The sequence below is a fragment of the Micropterus salmoides genome, unplaced genomic scaffold (genome assembly GCF_014851395.1).
Source record: "Micropterus salmoides isolate LMB-PRFRI ecotype aquatic unplaced genomic scaffold, ASM1485139v1 Ms_hic_scaffold_7, whole genome shotgun sequence".
NCBI lineage: Eukaryota > Metazoa > Chordata > Actinopteri > Centrarchiformes > Centrarchidae > Micropterus > Micropterus salmoides.
In genome coordinates, this window is record NW_024044459.1 from 38,661,990 (window position 1) to 38,681,048 (window position 19,059).

General features: G+C 44.8%; 1 protein-coding gene across 2 annotated transcripts in view; it reads right to left on the reverse strand.

The window, feature by feature from the left end:
* Positions 1–19,059, reverse strand: part of LOC119891528 (disabled homolog 2-interacting protein-like) — a 44,091-nt gene that overhangs the window by 12,091 nt on the left and 12,941 nt on the right. Inside the window, exons 4-7 of one of the 2 annotated variants that reach the window (XM_038703243.1) lie at positions 16,470–16,579; positions 4,537–4,681; positions 4,284–4,456; positions 1,276–1,547 (exon numbers count right to left, since the gene is read on the reverse strand). In XM_038703243.1, the coding sequence (XP_038559171.1) occupies positions 1,276–1,547; positions 4,284–4,456; positions 4,537–4,681; positions 16,470–16,579 (700 nt within the window). Of the gene's footprint in view, positions 1–1,275; positions 1,548–4,283; positions 4,457–4,536; positions 4,682–13,943; positions 14,265–16,469; positions 16,580–19,059 lie in introns of those variants that run through there. The other variant, XM_038703242.1, reaches the window with a different exon arrangement.

A 19,059-nucleotide genomic window follows, 5' to 3' on the forward strand; every position in this document is an offset into this window, starting at 1 on the left:
TGAAACACAACATGAAGAACGAACACACAGAAGCTGCAGTGAGTTACCTGAACATCTCTGCAAAGGAGCACCACCCAACCTGATCGATGATGGAGAAGTATTTGTTAGGCATTTTACTGCATACAGAAAACACTAATGCTGGTTTCACACACAACGTGATGTGAGCGTTGGGCGCAGCGTGATTACATACAAAATCAATGCAAAGACGCGGAGAGATGTTATTTCCAGCCCTGTCCCGGTGACAAGATTGCTGCGATGCGAAGTATGCAATCATGTGATACATTGTGCAAGCTGCATTCGTGTGATAACCTGTCAGTGTTCAGGCTGCCCGGACGTCACAGACGGCTTCTCAGAGTGCCCGGACGGATTCTGCTCTGACAACAGCGCTGTTTAACATCAGGAGGATCTCAGAGCTAACTGCTTTTATTAAATTAACTTTTTACTTTAATTTCTGGGATTAAAACATTGATTAATTGTCACTCAGCTTCTGCTGCCGTGTGTCTGTTGTTACTGCAGCTGCAGAGGTCTGAGGGACGACTTCATATTTATACAGAGCGACACAGCAGAAGGATGCTGGGAGAAAAGAGAGGAATCTGAACTACCTGTGAGTTCAGAAAATGTGTCTGTTACTTGATTCCAGCTGTCGTTATTTACTGTGAACAAGTTAGCTTAGCCTTGATCGAGCCAAACTACAGTCAGAAAACAAAATCCTAACTAACTAACAAACTAAAATGTGTGTGCTTTTGTCATCTTGCTGACCGACCTGACAAAGCATGAATTCATATTTTTAGACAGCCATAGTAATGGTGGGTTGTGTTTATTCAAGTTATAGCATAGTGTGTGAACAATTGTGCACTTTAAAATTTGCACCCTGTTTAAATGCGCCATTAGGAACAAACCCCTGATAACTATCTGTATATTTGGCGGCGGTGGGGGGCAGGCCCCCTCACTGTCACGTTGATTAAATCACTAAAATCTTCTGACTGTCGTCCAACATACTACCGACGAGAGGAGCTGATGAAGATACTGATGCTGCTTCATGATTAAACACAGCAGCCAGCTTAATGAGCAGCAGCAGGCGGAGGCCGCTGCCTCTCAGGGGCCTGAAGGAAACACCTGTAGACACAACTCAGGGCTGAAAAAGATCATCAGTGTTTCTAGTTTCAGTTAATATTCTCCTCAGAGGCGACACGAGTCAAAGGTCAGAGGAGGCTCACAGAGTGACCATTTTGTTCTTCATCAGAATGTGTTGTAGTACTACATCAGTCTACCTACCCCTGCTGGTACTGGGCGTGCTCACTGCGTACCACTTCTCCACCAGCTGTCTGCCGGTCACCGCGGCGACGGGGATGTTGACCAACCCGACGTAGCTGCTTTTGTCCTTCTTCCTCTTCCTGTCGGTATCTTTGTACAGGTGGAGTGTGACGGCGCCGACGGATGGAAGACTGCTGAAGTCAAAACGCTCGCCCCAAAAGATGTTGTCCGTCTTCAGCTTACACGACGTCCGAGCGTACAGACTGTCGTCCAGACACAGCTCGCAGAAGTACCTGCAGTACAAATACTGCTGTTACTGAAGTACCTGCAGTACGAATACTACTGTTGCTGAAGTACCTGCAGTACAAATACTACTGTTACTACAGACTGTCGTCCAGACACAGCTCGCAGAAGTACCTGCAGTACAAATACTGCTGTTACTGAAGTACCTGCAGTACGAATACTACTGTTGCTGAAGTACCTGCAGTACAAATACTACTGTTACTACAGACTGTCGACCAGACACAGCTCGCAGAAGTACCTGCAGTACAAATACTGCTGTTACTGAAGTACCTGCAGTACGAATACTACTGTTGCTGAAGTACCTGCAGTACAAATACTACTGTTACTACAGACTGTCGACCAGACACAGCTCGCATAAGTACCTGCAGTACAAATACCGCTGTTACTGCAGTACAAATACTACTGTTACTACAGACTGTCGTCCAGACACAGCTCGCAGAAGTACCTGCAGTACAAATACTGCTGTTACTGAAGTACCTGCAGTACGAATACTACTGTTGCTGAGGTACCTGCAGTACAAATACCGCTGTTACTGCAGTACAAATACTACTGTTACTACAGACTGTCGACCAGACACAGCTCGCAGAAGTACCTGCAGTACAAATACTGCTGTTACTGAAGTACCTGCAGTACGAATACTACTGTTGCTGAAGTACCTGCAGTACAAATACTACTGTTACTACAGACTGTCGACCAGACACAGCTCGCATAAGTACCTGCAGTACAAATACCGCTGTTACTGCAGTACAAATACTACTGTTACTACAGACTGTCGACCAGACACAGCTCGCAGAAGTACCTGCAGTACAAATACTGCTGTTACTGAAGTACCTGCAGTACGAATACTACTGTTGCTGAAGTACCTGCAGTACAAATACTACTGTTACTACAGACTGTCGACCAGACACAGCTCGCATAAGTACCTGCAGTACAAATACCGCTGTTACTGCAGTACAAATACTACTGTTACTACAGACTGTCGTCCAGACACAGCTCGCAGAAGTACCTGCAGTACAAATACTGCTGTTACTGAAGTACCTGCAGTACGAATACTACTGTTACTGAAGTACCTGCAGTACAAATACTACTGTTACTACAGACTGTCGACCAGACACAGCTCGCAGAAGTACCTGCAGTACAAATACCGCTGTTACTGCAGTACAAATACTACTGTTACTACAGACTGTCGTCCAGACACAGATCGCAGAAGTACCTGCAGTACAAATACTGCTGTTACTAAAGTACCTGCAGTACAAATACTACTGTTACTACAGACTGTCGACCAGACACAGCTCGCAGAAGTACCTGCAGTACAAATACTGCTGTTACTGAGGTACCTGCAGCACAAATACCGCTGTTACTGCAGTACAAATACTACTGTTACTACAGACTGTCGTCCAGACACAGCTTGCAGAAGTACCTGCAGTACAAATACTGCTGTCACTGAAGTACCTGCAGTACAAATACTACTGTTACTGAAGTACCTGCAGTACAAATACTACTGTTACTACAGACTGTCGACCAGATACAGCTCGCAGAAGTACCTGCAGTACAAATACTGCTGTTACTGAGGTACCTGCAGTACAAATACCGCTGTTACTGCAGTACAAATACTACTGTTACTACAGACTGTCGTCCAGACACAGCTCGCAGAAGTACCTGCAGTACAAATACTGCTGTTACTGAAGTACCTGCAGTACGAATACTACTGTTGCTGAAGTACCTGCAGTACAAATACTACTGTTACTACAGACTGTCGACCAGACACAGCTCGCAGAAGTACCTGCAGTACAAATACTGCTGTTACTGAAGTACCTGCAGTACGAATACTACTGTTGCTGAAGTACCTGCAGTACAAATACTACTGTTACTACAGACTGTCGACCAGACACAGCTCGCATAAGTACCTGCAGTACAAATACCGCTGTTACTGCAGTACAATACTACTGTTACTACAGACTGTCGTCCAGACACAGCTCGCAGAAGTACCTGCAGTACAAATACTGCTGTTACTGAAGTACCTGCAGTACGAATACTACTGTTACTGAAGTACCTGCAGTACAAATACTACTGTTACTACAGACTGTCGACCAGACACAGCTCGCAGAAGTACCTGCAGTACAAATACCGCTGTTACTGCAGTACAAATACTACTGTTACTACAGACTGTCGTCCAGACACAGATCGCAGAAGTACCTGCAGTACAAATACTGCTGTTACTGAAGTACCTGCAGTACAAATACTACTGTTACTACAGACTGTCGACCAGACACAGCTCGCAGAAGTACCTGCAGTACAAATACTGCTGTTACTGAGGTACCTGCAGCACAAATACCGCTGTTACTGCAGTACAAATACTACTGTTACTACAGACTGTCGTCCAGACACAGCTTGCAGAAGTACCTGCAGTACAAATACTACTGTTACTGAAGTACCTGCAGTACAAATACTACTGTTACTACAGACTGTCGACCAGATACAGCTCGCAGAAGTACCTGCAGTACAAATACTGCTGTTACTGAGGTACCTGCAGTACAAATACCGCTGTTACTGCAGTACAAATACTACTGTTACTACAGACTGTCGTCCAGACACAGCTCGCAGAAGTACCTGCAGTACAAATACTACTGTTACTGAAGTACCTGCAGTACAAATACTACTGTTACTACAGACTGTCGTCCAAACACAGCTTGCAGAAGTACCTGCAGTACAAATTCTATGTGTACCTCTTCTTGGCGGGCAGGTCCCGGGCCTCCACCACCCACACCGTCAGCACGTTCTCCAGCCGCCGGCTGTTGTCCTTGTTGGGGTGCACGGCTCGCCGCAGGTTCTCCATCCATTTGTCTCGTTCTGCAGCCGAACGACACGAGAAGCACTTCGTTCCTGTGGAGGTCGTTACCTAGGAGACACAGGTCAGAGGTCAGCAGGAGGTCGAGTGTGTGTGTATTAGGTGTGTGTACTGTGTACTGTGTGTGTCACCTCGAAGCAGTAGTCCTGGCCCAGCAGGGAGGAGTGAACAGGTTTGATGAGCACTGACTGGTCCATCCTGAGTTCCAGAGATGACACACAGCCGGCGCTTAGCAACGACTCCTGACTTCCACAACGCAGCCGCTGCATCACACACCTGAAACACACGAGCAACAACCAGGTGTGACGGTCAGGTGACATCAGCCATGAGGTCATAGACAGTTCACACCTGAAACACGAGCAACAACCAGGTGACGGTCAGGTGACGTCAGCCATGAGGTCATAGACAGTTCACACCTGAAACAAGGGCAACAACCAGGTGACATCAGCCATGGGGTCATAGACAGTGCACACCTCAAACACATGAGCAGCAACCAGGTGACGATCAGGTGACGTCAGCCATGGGGTCATAGACAGTGCACACCTCAAACACATGAGCAGCAACCAGGTGACGATCAGGTGACGTCAGCCATGAGGTCATAGACAGTTCAAACCTGAAACACGAGCAACAACCAGGTGACGGTCAGGTGACGTCAGCCATGAGGTCATAGACAGTTCACACCTGAAACACACGAGCAACAACAAGGTGACGGTCAGGTGACATCAGCCATGAGGTCATAGACAGTTCACACCTGAAACACGAGCAACAACCAGGTGACGGTCAGGTGACATCAGCCATGAGGTCATAGACAGTTCACACCTGAAACACGAACAACAACCAGGTGTGACGGTCAGGTGACGTCAGCCATGAGGTCATAGACAGTTCACACCTGAAACACACGAGCAACAACAAGGTGACGGTCAGGTGACATCAGCCATGAGGTCATAGACAGTTCACACCTGAAACACAAGCAACAACCAGGTGACGGTCAGGTGACGTCAGCCATGAGGTCATAGACAGTTCACACCTGAAACACACGAGCAACAACAAGGTGACGGTCAGGTGATGTCAGCCATGAGGTCATAGACAGTTCACACCTGAAACACGAGCAACAACCAGGTGACGGTCAGGTGATGTCAGCCATGAGGTCATAGACATTTCACACCTGAAACACACAAGCAACAACAAGGTGACGGTCAGGTGACGTCAGCCATGAGGTCATAGACAGTTCACACCTGAAATACATGTAGCAACAACCAAGTGACGGTCAGGTGACGTCAGCCATGAGGTCATAGACGGTTCACACCTGAAACACATGAGCAGCAACCAGGTGTGACGGTCAGGTGACGTCAGCCATGAGGTGCTAGACTGTTCACTCCTGAAACACATGAGCAACAACCATCACTACGCTGAATACGTCCAAAGAAATTAGAGTAGTAGTACAGTAGCAGTAGTAGTAATTTATGGTTTATTAGAAGTAAGAAGAGAAGATCATCATCTTTGTAGTAGCGTCCATGTTGAAGAACGACTTCACAACTTGGGAAGCGGGACTGTAGCGGGGTTCTCTTCCAAACTACTCAAAATAGGGAAAAACACAGGCGTAGTCGAAAAATAGTGGCGTGATTTTTATTATGCCGGCCTCCAAAGTGCAAACAGTGAAAAAATTTGCATAGAGAAAACTAAAAAAATAACTATTTGAAAAAAAATTAATAACTTACTCAATAATAAAGTTACACACAAAAAAAACACAAAATACAAATCACTAGTTACCTCCTCTGTAACCAGGCCAAGACTGCCCTCATAGGCCCAAAGCTGTGACTTTTAAAGACAGTAGCCCCTCCCACTAGGCTTAACCATTATTTACACGATATAATAAATAGATTTTACTAACTTCAGAAAAGGATTTAAATCTATTACATTATTATATCCATTTATATTATTTATCTCCACAAACATTTTTCTTCCCCTGGAACAGTTATTTACATCACAAATTATTACTACAACCAAAAACCATAATTTGCCAGTTCACATGACCATGAAAGCGTGCAAGAACATGCTATTTAAAAGACGGAAATGTTACGCTCCCGTTTTGCCAAACTGGATGAGAAACAGAGCAAACCTGCGATGCATCACGACACATAGTAAGTGTTTGATGTTTGTTTAAATGTATGCTTAAAGAAGAGTAGAACTACCAAGTGTGCACCCTTGATCGCGCTACTTAAACAATTGAAGAAAAATGCACACGTGTGTGTGTGTGTGTGTGTACTCAGTGACAGAACCACTCCATCGCAGGGACCATGAAAGGAGCACCTGAATGCACCGTGAGTCACTGATTGCAATTCCAAACCCTCACCACTAGATGCCACTAAACGAACACAATGAACATTTAAAACAAAACGTACTTACGCCCTAAAGTCTCCCCTGCTACCTCGTCTATGTTCCTCTAAATGGGACCATAATTTACTAAATGAACATCATGCTGTGTTGAAGAAGACTTGAAACTAGCGACTGAGACCATAAACTCATCAGGAAAGTGTTTACTGAGGGAATAAATCAGCTGACAAGTAGAAACATTTTCTCAGAGACTTCTATACAATCACACTTCTTTCTGCAGACAGAGGAGTCGCCCCCTGCTGGCTGCTAGAGAGAACGCAGGTTTAAGGGACTTCATCCTCTGGTTCAGGTCCAGAATGTACTACTGCACTACAGGATGGCGCCTCCTCCTGTTTTCAGGGAGGGACTTTTTTATCACACTCTTCCACCTCAGCAGGTGTCTCCAGGTGTTATGGATAAATGTCCTGAAGTGATGTCCCTTGAGTCAACATCGTTCACAGGTTTGAAACTGAAACAAGTTGTTGGTGTGGAGTTAGAGGCGAGCTCATGGACCTCTGTAGCTCGCTGCAGACTACATTAGCTTAGACGTCGACTTGCTGCTTGTTGCTGCCACTACAGCTGCCTAAAAGGTTGAGAAGTCTGGGACTCACAACGTGTCTCACCCAAAGGATGGACACCATCACTGCTCCCCTCTACCCGTTAGCCGAGAGTTGTATTGTGGGTAATGTAGGCAGCAGGGTTTTACATGGAAGGAGAACGTGTGGAATGTATCTCTGGTTTTGCTGCAGTGATTCTGATTAATTAACCAATCCACATTTCACCAACCCACATTTAACCAATCCGTTTTTAACTAACCCGTATTTAACTAACCCGTATTTATCCAACCCGTATTTAACTATACCACACTTAACTTACCCGTATTTAACTAACCCATATTTTACTAACCCGTATTTAACCAACCCATATTTTACCAATCCACATTTAACCAACCCGTATTTAACCAACCCGTATTTAACCATCCCATATTTAACCAACCCACATTTAACCATCCCGTATTTATCCATCCCATATTTAACCAACCTGTATTTAACTAACCCGTATTTAACCAACCCATATTTAACCAACCTGTATTTAACTAACCCGTATTTAACCAACCCATATTTAACCAATCTACATTTAACCAACCCACATTTAACCAACCCGTTTTTAACCAGCCCACATTTAACCAATCCACATTTAACCAACCTGTATTTTACTAACCCGTATTTAACCAACCCATATTTTACCAATCCACATTTAACAAACTCGTATTCAACCAACCCGTATTTAACCAACCCATATTTAACCAATCCACATTTAACCAACCCGTATTTAACCAACCCATATTTAACCATACCACACTTAACTATTTAACCAATCCACATTTAACAAACTCGTATTCAACCAACCCGTATTTAACCAACCCATATTTAACCAATCCACATTTAACCAACCCGTATTTAACCAACCCATATTTAACCATACCACACTTAACTAACCCGTATTTAACCAACCTGTATTTAACCATCCCATATTTAACCAATCCACATTTAACCAACCCACATTTAACCAACCCACATTTAACCAACCCACATTTAACCAACCCGTATTTAACCATACCACACTTAACTAACCCGTATTTAACCAACCCATATTTTACCAATCCACATTCAACAAACTCGTATTCAACCAACCCGTATTTAACCAACCCATATTTAACCAATCCACATTTAACCAACCCGTATTTAACCAACCCATATTTAACCATACCACACTTAACTAACCCGTATTTAACCAACCTGTATTTAACCATCCCATATTTAACCAATCCACATTTAACCAACCCACATTTAACCAACCCACATTTAACCAACCCGTATTTAACCAACCCATATTTAACCATACCACACTTAACTAACCCGTATTTAACCAACCTGTATTTAACCATCCCATATTTAACCAATCCACATTTAACCAACCCACATTACCCCAACCATATTTAACCATACCACACTTAACTAACCGGTATTTAACCAACCCGTATTTAACCAATCCACATTTTACCAATCTGTATTTAACCAACCCACATTTAACCAATCCACATTTAACAAACCCGTATTTAACCAACCCATATTTAACCATACCACACTTAACTAACCCGTATTTAACCAACCTGTATTTAACCATCCCATATTTAACCAATCCACATTTAACCAACCCACATTTAACCAACCCGTATTTAACCAACCCATATTTAACCATACCACACTTAACTAACCCGTATTTAACCAACCTGTATTTAACCATCCCATATTTAACCAACCCACATTTAACCAACCCACATTTAACCAACCCGTATTTAACCAACCCATATTTAACCATACCACACTTAACTAACCGGTATTTAACCAACCCGTATTTAACCAATCCACATTTAACAAACCTGTATTTAACCAACCCGTGTTTAACCAACCCGTATTTAAATGCTAATGTTGGTTAAAAGAGGATTTATGGACGATTATTCTCAGTGGTGCTCAGAGATGACGATACTGATGATAAACACCTGCAGATGATGTTGGTGAGACACCAAACTACATTAAGGGCCCCTGTCCACCAACGCGTTTTTCCTGAGGCCAGCGTCTTTTTTCTTTTTTGCAATGGGAGCGTCATGTTTTTACAACATGGTAAAAATGCCAGCAGCATGACGACGCACTGAGCGTCTTTTCCGCGCTGAATGTTTTTTTTCTGGTTGCCAAGAGTTGTTAAACTTTGGGAAAAACGCAGCGCTTGTCACTGTCACTTTTTACCCAGCCATCCAATCACAGTGCAGGAGGGGCGGGACAAACATCCATCTAAGACCCATCTAAGCTCAGAATCAGAGCAAATTCATCACTGTGGTAAATAAGGACAGCTGATCTTTTGTTCTGATCACATTACGATCAGTCCTCTTCAGTCTCTTCTGCCATTAGCTAACGTCCACTGAGCCCGCTCGCCCGGCGCCGCTCTCCACCAGCAGCAGCATGATGTTACTTGAAACTTGGGTGGCCAGCAAGCCAATAAAGCTAGCCAACAAAGCTAGCCAGCAACCGATGCAGAAGCACTGACAGTAATGTTACCAATGTCACAGTATAGTATAGCTAGCAGCTAAACCTCTGTCTGAAACATTTGGCTGATTTACTTTCTAACAGCCAAACATCAAGAGCAGCAACAGGAGACATAGCGAGCAGCCATCAAGTTATTACTGACTCGTCCAACAGGAGGAAGGCCAGCTCGCCGTCTGTCCTGCAGCCTCTCAGCTCTGTTAGTTTAACCAGTAAAAGCCAGTCTGATATTTCCTCTTGTCAGGTCTCTTGCTCGCTCACTCACTCTCTATTTTTCTCTTCCTCACTTCCTCCGACGTCTTCCTCGGCCTCTTTAGCCTCTGCTTTAATATTCATAATGAGAACACAGAGCTAGCTTCAACAAATCCCCATGAGTTCAGCACAACTTGCAAATATGACCTATCATCGCCATTTCCAGCAGAATGTTGTCATACGTCAGCTCACTTCCTTGTTTACAAAATGTAGCAGACATTTAGTGATTTAGCTGGAGCTTTTATCCAAAGTGACTTACAATTGCTATATATGTCAGAGGTCACACGCCTCTGGAGCAAGGAGGGGTTACAGTATCTCACTAAAGTGAGTGCACCCCTCACAAGTTTGTAAATATTTATCTTTTCATGTGACAACACTGAAGAAATGACACTTTGCTCCAATGTAAAGTAGTGAGCGTACAGCTTGTATAACAGTGTAAAGTAGTGAGCGTGCAGCTTGTATAACAGTGTAAAGTAGTGAGCGTGCAGCTTGTATAACAGTGTAAAGTAGTGAGCGTACAGCTTGTATAAGTGTAATAACAGTGTAAAGTAGTGAGCGTGCAGCTTGTATAACAGTGTAAAGTAGTGAGCGTGCAGCTTGTATAACAGTGTAAAGTAGTGAGCGTACAGCTTGTATAACAGTGTAAAGTAGTGAGCGTACAGCTTGTATAAGTGTAATAACAGTGTAAAGTAGTGAGCGTACAGCTTGTATAACAGTGTAAAGTAGTGAGTGTACAGCTTGTATAACAGTGTAAAGTCGTGAGCGTGCAGCTTGTATAACAGTGTAAAGTAGTGAGCGTACAGCTTGTATAAGTGTAATAACAGTGTAAAGTAGTGAGCGTACAGCTTGTATAACAGTGTAAAGTAGTGAGTGTACAGCTTGTATAACAGTGTAAAGTAGTGAGCGTACAGCTTGTATAAGTGTAATAACAGTGTAAAGTAGTGAGCGTGCAGCTTGTATAACAGTGTAAAGTAGTGAGCGTGCAGCTTGTATAAGTGTAATAACAGTGTAAAGTAGTGAGTGTACAGCTTGTATAACTACACTTTACCCTAGTGTAAAGTAGTGAGCGTACAGCTTGTATAAGTGTAATAACAGTGTAAAGTAGTGAGCGTGCAGCTTGTAAAAGTGTAATAACAGTGTAAAGTAGTGAGCATACAGCTTGTATAACAGTGTAAAGTAGTGAGCGTACAGCTTGTATAACAGTGTAAAGTAGTGAGTGTACAGCTTGTATAACAGTGTAAAGTAGTGAGCGTGCAGCTTGTATAACAGTGTAAAGTAGTGAGCGTACAGCTTGTATAAGTGTAATAACAGTGTAAAGTAGTGAGCGTACAGCTTGTATAACAGTGTAAAGTAGTGAGTGTACAGCTTGTATAACAGTGTAAAGTAGTGAGCGTACAGCTTGTATAAGTGTAATAACAGTGTAAAGTAGTGAACGTACAGCTTGTATAAGTGTAATAACAGTGTAAAGTAGTGAGCGTGCAGCTTGTATAAGTGTAATAACAGTGTAAAGTAGTGAGCGTACAGCTTGTATAAGTGTAATAACAGTGTAAAGTAGTGAGCGTACAGCTTGTATAACAGTGTAAAGTAGTGAGTGTACAGCTTGTATAACAGTGTAAAGTAGTGAGCGTGCAGCTTGTATAAGTATAATAACAGTGTAAAGTAGTGAGCGTGCAGCTTGTATAACAGTGTAAAGTAGTGAGTGTGCAGCTTGTATAAGTGTAATAACAGTGTAAAGTAGTGAGTGTACAGCTTGTATAACTACACTTTACCCTAGTGTAAAGTAGTGAGCGTACAGCTTGTAAAAGTGTAATAACAGTGTAAAGTAGTGAGCTTCCAGCTTGTATAACAGTGTAAAGTAGTGAGCGTACAGCTTGTATAAGTGTAATAACAGTGTAAAGTAGTGAGCGTGCAGCTTGTATAACAGTGTAAAGTAGTGAGCGTACAGCTTGTATAAGTGTAATAACAGTGTAAAGTAGTGAGCGTACAGCTTGTATAACAGTGTAAAGTAGTGAGTGTACAGCTTGTATAACAGTGTAAAGTAGTGAGCGTACAGCTTGTATAAGTGTAATAACAGTGTAAAGTAGTGAACGTACAGCTTGTATAAGTGTAATAACAGTGTAAAGTAGTGAGCGTGCAGCTTGTATAACAGTGTAAAGTAGTGAGCGTGCAGCTTGTATAAGTGTAATAACAGTGTAAAGTAGTGAGTATACAGCTTGTATAACAGTGTAAATTAGTGAGCGTACAGCTTGTATAACAGTGTAAAGTAGTGAGCGTACAGCTTGTATAAGTGTAATAACAGTGTAAAGTAGTGAGCGTACAGCTTGTATAACAGTGTAAAGTAGTGAGCGTACAGCTTGTATAACAGTGTAAAGTAGTGAGCGTGCAGCTTGTATAAGTATAATAACAGTGTAAAGTAGTGAGCGTGCAGCTTGTATAACAGTGTAAAGTAGTGAGTGTGCAGCTTGTATAAGTGTAATAACAGTGTAAAGTAGTGAGTGTACAGCTTGTATAACTACACTTTACCCTAGTGTAAAGTAGTGAGCGTACAGCTTGTATAAGTGTAATAACAGTGTAAAGTAGTGAGCGTGCAGCTTGTATAACAGTGTAAAGTAGTGAGCGTACAGCTTGTATAACAGTGTAAAGTAGTGAGCGTACAGCTTGTAAAAGTGTAATAACAGTGTAAAGTAGTGAGCTTCCAGCTTGTATAAGTGTAATAACAGTGTAAAGTAGTGAGCTTCTAGCTTGTATAACAGTTTAAAGTAGTGAGCGTACAGCTTGTATAACAGTGTAAAGTAGTGAGTGTACAGCTTGTATAACAGTGTAAAGTAGTGAGCGTACAGCTTGTATAAGTGTAATAACAGTGTAAAGTAGTGAGCGTACAGCTTGTATAAGTGTAATAACAGCGTAAAGTAGTGAGCTTCCAGCTTGTATAACAGTGTAAAGTAGTGAGCGTACAGCTTGTATAAGTGTAATAACAGTGTAAAGTAGTGAGCGTACAGCTTGTATAACAGTGTAAAGTAGTGAGTGTACAGCTTGTATAACAGTGTAAAGTAGTGAGCGTACAGCTTGTATAACAGTGTAAAGTAGTGAGTGTACAGCTTGTATAAGTGTAATAACAGTGTAAAGTAGTGAGCGTGCAGCTTGTATAACAGTGTAAATTTGCTGTCCCCCCAAATAACACATCACACAGCCGTTAATGTCTAAACCACTGGTAACAAAAGTGAGTACAACCCTAAGTGAAAATTTACCAGGTCGTCGCCGTAGTCCGCCCAACACAGACCTCGGTGTCCAGTCTATTTCTCTGGTAAACTTTTAATTATTAATGTACACGTAAACTAATGCGTGCAGAGTTCAGTGAATTCATGTCACATGTTGAGAATCTGTGAGACTATAAGGAAACATAATAATAATATTTCATCTTTGAAACATCAGGCTGATGAAACCAGCTGAAGTTCACGGGGGGGGGGGGGGCGGACCTCTCCTCTAAACCATCCTGACACGAGCAGGATGATCTGTCGTTCCTCTATGAGCTCGTTTACTCTGGTCATTATCTTAACGAGCTGCTTAGCATTAGCTGCTTACAGCGCTAATGCTCCTGTCTGTTAGCTGAACATGTTGGCTAACAGTGTGTGTCTAGCCTAGCCACATGCTAACACACACCCGGCTAGCTGTGTGCAGACTGACGCCAGGCTAACACACACACAACCACACACACACACACACACACACACACACACAGACACTGCAGCACATTTGTCTATTCAGAGGACAAAGGCTGTTAATGCGTGCAGAGGATCAGGGCAGATACTCACTGAGCATCCTGAGGAGGAGGAGGAGGAGGAGGAGAGGGGGCTTATGCATCCATTTCTCCTTCAGTAGCAAACAGGAGGAGGAGGAGGAGAGAGGAAGAAAGATGGAGAACCTGCTGATCCTGACGCTGTTTGGTCTGTCTGTCTGTTAGCTTGCTGATGCTACACCAGCAGCCACAGCTCTCTCTCTCTCTCTGTGGGTCTCTATGTGACTCGCCCACCCTCTCTGTCAGCAGTGGCCCCTCCCCTGCAGTGAGGCTGCCCTAATTCCTCTCCTCGCCTCCTCTCCTCGCCTCCTCTCCTCCTCTGTCAGTCATCATGAGTGTTAGTCATGGTGAACCTTCGCCGCCGTCTTCACCAGCAGATTTAACCTCAGTGAGACCGACGCCCACCTGTCAACAACCATCCAGTAATCCAATCACAGCCCTCCTCACACTGAATGACTCCAGCCTCGGGGTTTATCTGATACTGGGAGGACGGTGTACTTCACTAGTTCCTGTCCTCTGCAGACATGTTGGACTGGTTTACAAGTCCTGCATCACATTAGACTTGTTTACCAGACCTCCTCCAGCTCCTCCTGGAGGATCCTGGGGTCTCCCCAGGCCTGATGGGAAATTTCAAAGTCCATTTAGGCAAGTCCCGCCACTCTGCAGCCATCTGGTTCACAGAGCAGGTATCTGGGACTAACAGGATCAGGTCTCTCTCTGAATGAATGAGCTGCACCTTCATTGGTCACCGGGACATAAAACCAGCAGGACCAATGGGCAGCGTGAGGATCTGAGCAACTCTGACAAGATCCAAACTGTGATGGCTCGAGAACTGGGTCAGAATCTCTCCAAACCGGTCTGCAGGGGTCAGAACCTCTCAGAAGGGGTCCAAGGAAGTCAAATCTGTGAACCGGGACAGGGTCATGGGGGGCGAAGGCCGGCCCGTGTGGTCCAATCCAGCAGACGAGCTGCTGAAGGTGAAAGTGCTGAAGAAGCTGATGCTGGTTCTGATAGAAAGGGGTCAGAACACACAGCGGTCCAGGCCTGTATTTGCGGCCATAACATTACGACCAGCGAGTGGTGAAGGAGCAGCGGTTCTCCTCTGGTGTCAGACCTCCTTGTCTCTGAGGCTGAGCCCTGCAGGGGAAACTCATTTCAGCTGCTTGGATCCAACAGCTCATTCTTTGTCTCAGTGCCCAGAGACCAGGACCACAGCTGAGGACCTGATCCACTGGTGGATCCAGAACTTCACCTTCAAGGTCAGTCCACATCACTGCTGACCCCCACTGGTGAACGAGACCCTGAGAAAGGTCAGGGTCAGGGACCTCTATCACGACATCAAAAGAGTAAATAAATGTATTCAGATTAGGGTCGGGTGATGTCTACAATGAAACACCGGGATGGACGATGACGTTAAGAAGCTACGTAATTTACAGGCTGGTATGCGGCGCTCCTGCTGCCGTGAAAAAGGATCACACCCGGAAAAATCCAGCAAAAAGTCGAGTTCTGTGTCTTTAGAAATAAAACAAATAACGTCCGTGGGGATTAAAACCTGCTTTCACAGGCGGTATAATGTAAAAAATTAAGATGGTATTTTTTGTGTTGGGGCTTTGGGGGTCACCCCCCCCCAAAAAAATGTTTGTTTTCCTGTAAAGAAAAAAGCCATTCCACATAATGTTGGAACACTGTTATCACATCTGTGAATAATAAGCAGGGAAATCCTGAGCAGATTTTGGTTGCCCCACAGCTGAAGAATAGATCTGTGTTACAATCTGAAAGAGACTCGTGCCGAGCTGAATGCTGGTCTTTGTAACACAGCGAATTACATTTGGACTATGAAGAAAAACTACAACCCAAAACACAAACTTCATTGAATTTAAGACTTTTTAAGAGCCCGCAGAAACCCTGAACGTGGACTCCTTCAGGAGGTGAAAACAATTCTTAATCTTTATATTATGAATTTTGAATCAAAGAAGCAACAAAGGATTTGAACATGAACCCAGACCTGGTACAGGATGCAGCGAGGAGGAGAGCTTAAGTCCCTCAGCTCCAGGTAAGTCCTCTGCAGAGACTACAACTAGACCAGATACTCAGATCTGATCTCAGGACACAGTTGGAGCGTAACCCCAGTGACACAGAGTCTCATGAAGGCCACCCCTCATAGGTCTCTGCTGGGGCCCGTTAGTTCAGGACTCTCATCCTCCCAACAAGTCCAGAACCCCTGATGGGGAGTGGAGCAGTGGCTTAGTCCTGCTCCCCCACAAGAGGTGACTCTCAACAATCAAAAGCCTCTACCTGCACCTGCTGCCCCCATGACACACCAGACCACTAGAACCCTACACCTCGATCTGCATCCAGTTCCAGAGGGTCAGTCCGTTCCAAGAGGGACAGCCGGGTACCTGTGTTGAAAGACGTGGGTCCTTTTTGGATTGGTCCAGAACTAAAAACAGAATCTCTGTCAGTGAGCAGCTGGATGATAGGACCCGAGCTTACCCCAGAGACCTGGATCCAGGAGGGACCATTCAGTCTGGATCTGAGTTACCTGGTGTCAGCAGTGTTGATCAGGTCGGCCTTAACGCTGCTCGGTCGAGACAGTTTTGGCTGAGATCGGGTACGACGGAGAGACTGTTTCAGCCTCCGGGACAGAAACCCCTGAAGAGGAGGAGCAGGAGAGGAGGAGGAGGAGAAGAGGGGAGAGAGGAGAGAAGAGAGGGGAGACAGGAGGAGGAGAAGAGAAGGAGGAGAGAAGAGAGGGGAGAGAGGAGAGAAGAGAGGGGAGGAGGAGGAGCAGGAGGAGGAGAGGGGAGAGAGGAGAGAAGAGAGGGGAGCAGGGGAGAGAGGAGAGAAGAGAGAGGAGACAGGAGGAGGAGAGGAGAAGGAGGAGAGAAGAGAGGGAGGAGGAGGAGGAGCAGGAGGAGGAGAGGGGAGAGAGGAGAGAAGAGAGGGGAGGAGGAGGGGAGAGCAGGAGGAGGAGAGAAGAGAGGGGAGGAGGAGCAGGAGGAGGAGAGGGGAGAGAGGAGAGAAGAGAGGGGAGGAGGAGGAGAGCAGGAGGAGGAGAGAGAAGGAGAGTGCTTCAGTGTCCAGCAAACCTCTGTAACAGTTTGTGTTTCTAACATTGAAATGCTTGTGCTGAACACTGATTGGCTGATGAATGCCATCATTGACTAATCATAGCGTTGGATCGGATAGAGAGCCTGAGTCACTTGCTTCCACTTTCGGCCCATGGGATCTTATTTCAGTAATAATATGTACGGTAGTCAACGGCGAGAGAAAACTTGTATGAGCTGAGCGCTGAATCACACACATGATGTTTGTCACTTTAAAATAATTTTCTTTCATCAAGAAAGTTGTAGTTTGTCGTAAAACAGTAAAGTTACATGTGGTTTTGTGTGAAACCCGTTCAATGAGCTACATCTCTTGTCTCACACAATATAAGTCCCATGGTGGTCCACCAGAAGGGGCGGGGCTTAGGCTCTCTATTACATTTACATTACATTTAGTTGATGCTTTTATCCAAAGCGACTTACAATTGCTGTACATGTCAGAGGTCGCACGCCTCTGGTGCAACTAGGGGTTAAGTGTCTTGCTCAGGGACACAATGGTGGATGGTCACAGAGGAGACCACACCACACCAAAGGCAAGCATCTTATCTATGCGCCATCACCACCTATTGGATGCTACATCAAAACACCGTGTCATCACGCAGGTTACAGATGTCGGACTCCTTTGCTTCAGACTAGAGAGAAAACGCCTAATCTCCAATCAGAAAGTTCAGAGGCGGATCAAAGATGAAGGTGAAATCTGATTGGTTTAGATGCGGTGGCTCCGTCTGTTCATGCTGTCACTCAGTGATCACTTGTGTTTGAGCTGTTCTGTTGTTGATGGTTTGATCACATGTTAAATATCATCTGTCAGTACACAAAACTCATCTTTAAAGGGTCTGTCAGCGGAGCGCATCAGTACATGCTAACTGCATCAATGTTTTGTGGCAAGGACAATTATCCTCCTCCCCCTGCCTCTCCACAGGGGGCCCCAAGGCTCAGTGCTTGGGCCCCTTCTCTTCTCAATTTACACCACCTCACTGGGGCTGATCATTCGCTCGCACGGCTTCTCTTACCACTGCTACACAGACGACACGCAACTCTACTTATCCTTCCCGCCAGGCGATCCCACTGTTTCGGCGTGGATCACGGACTGTCTATCAGACATATCTGCATGGATGAAGTCTCGCCACCTTCAACTAAACCTGAACTCTTGGTCAAGCAATCTATCCACCATAACATCACACTACAAATTGACTCCGCAACCATCACTCCAACCAGGGTGGAGAAACTTGGCTGTCCTTTTCAGACCATGTTGCTGCTGTCTCTCGGTCGTGCCGCTTTGCTCTGTACAACATAAGGAAAATCAGGCCCTACCTCACTCAGTACGCCACCCAGCTTCTGGTACAGGCCATGGTTATCTCTCGCATCGACTATTGTAATGCCTTCTTTGCAGGTCTTCCAGCTTGTGCGGTGAAACCCTTACAAATGGTTCAGAACGCAGCAGCGCGTCTGGTTTTTGATCAGCCCAAAAGGACTCATGTCCCTCCATTACTCAGTGACCTCCACTGGCTCCCCGTGGCCTCCAGAATCAAATTCAAGTCCCTAATGCTGCATACAGAGTGACTACTGGGTCTGCACCATCTACGAAAACTCCATAATACAAACTTACGTTCCTTCTCGGCCGCTACGCTCCTCCAACGAACGCCGCCTGCTCGCCATCCCTTCACACAAAGCAATCCCAGTCCTGTTCTCATCTGTGACACCATGATGGTGGATCGAGCTACCACACGCCATCAGGCAGGAGCGTCCCTCTCTAACTTCAAGAAGCTCTTGATAATCATCTCTTCCGAGAACCCTTCCTCTGATAACACCTCTAACTCCTAACATGCACTTCCTGTGCTCTTCTTCTTCTATCCCTACAATGATCTTGTTTGATTGCACTTTTTGTTAACTCTTACTTCTTCCTCGGTATTTACCCCATTGATGTGATTGAACTATGAGCTCTTATGTGTTGTCAGTTGTAGATCCGTAGTTGATGCTCTGTTGATGCTTCTATGTTGTTCCTCAATGTAAGTCGCTTTGGATAAA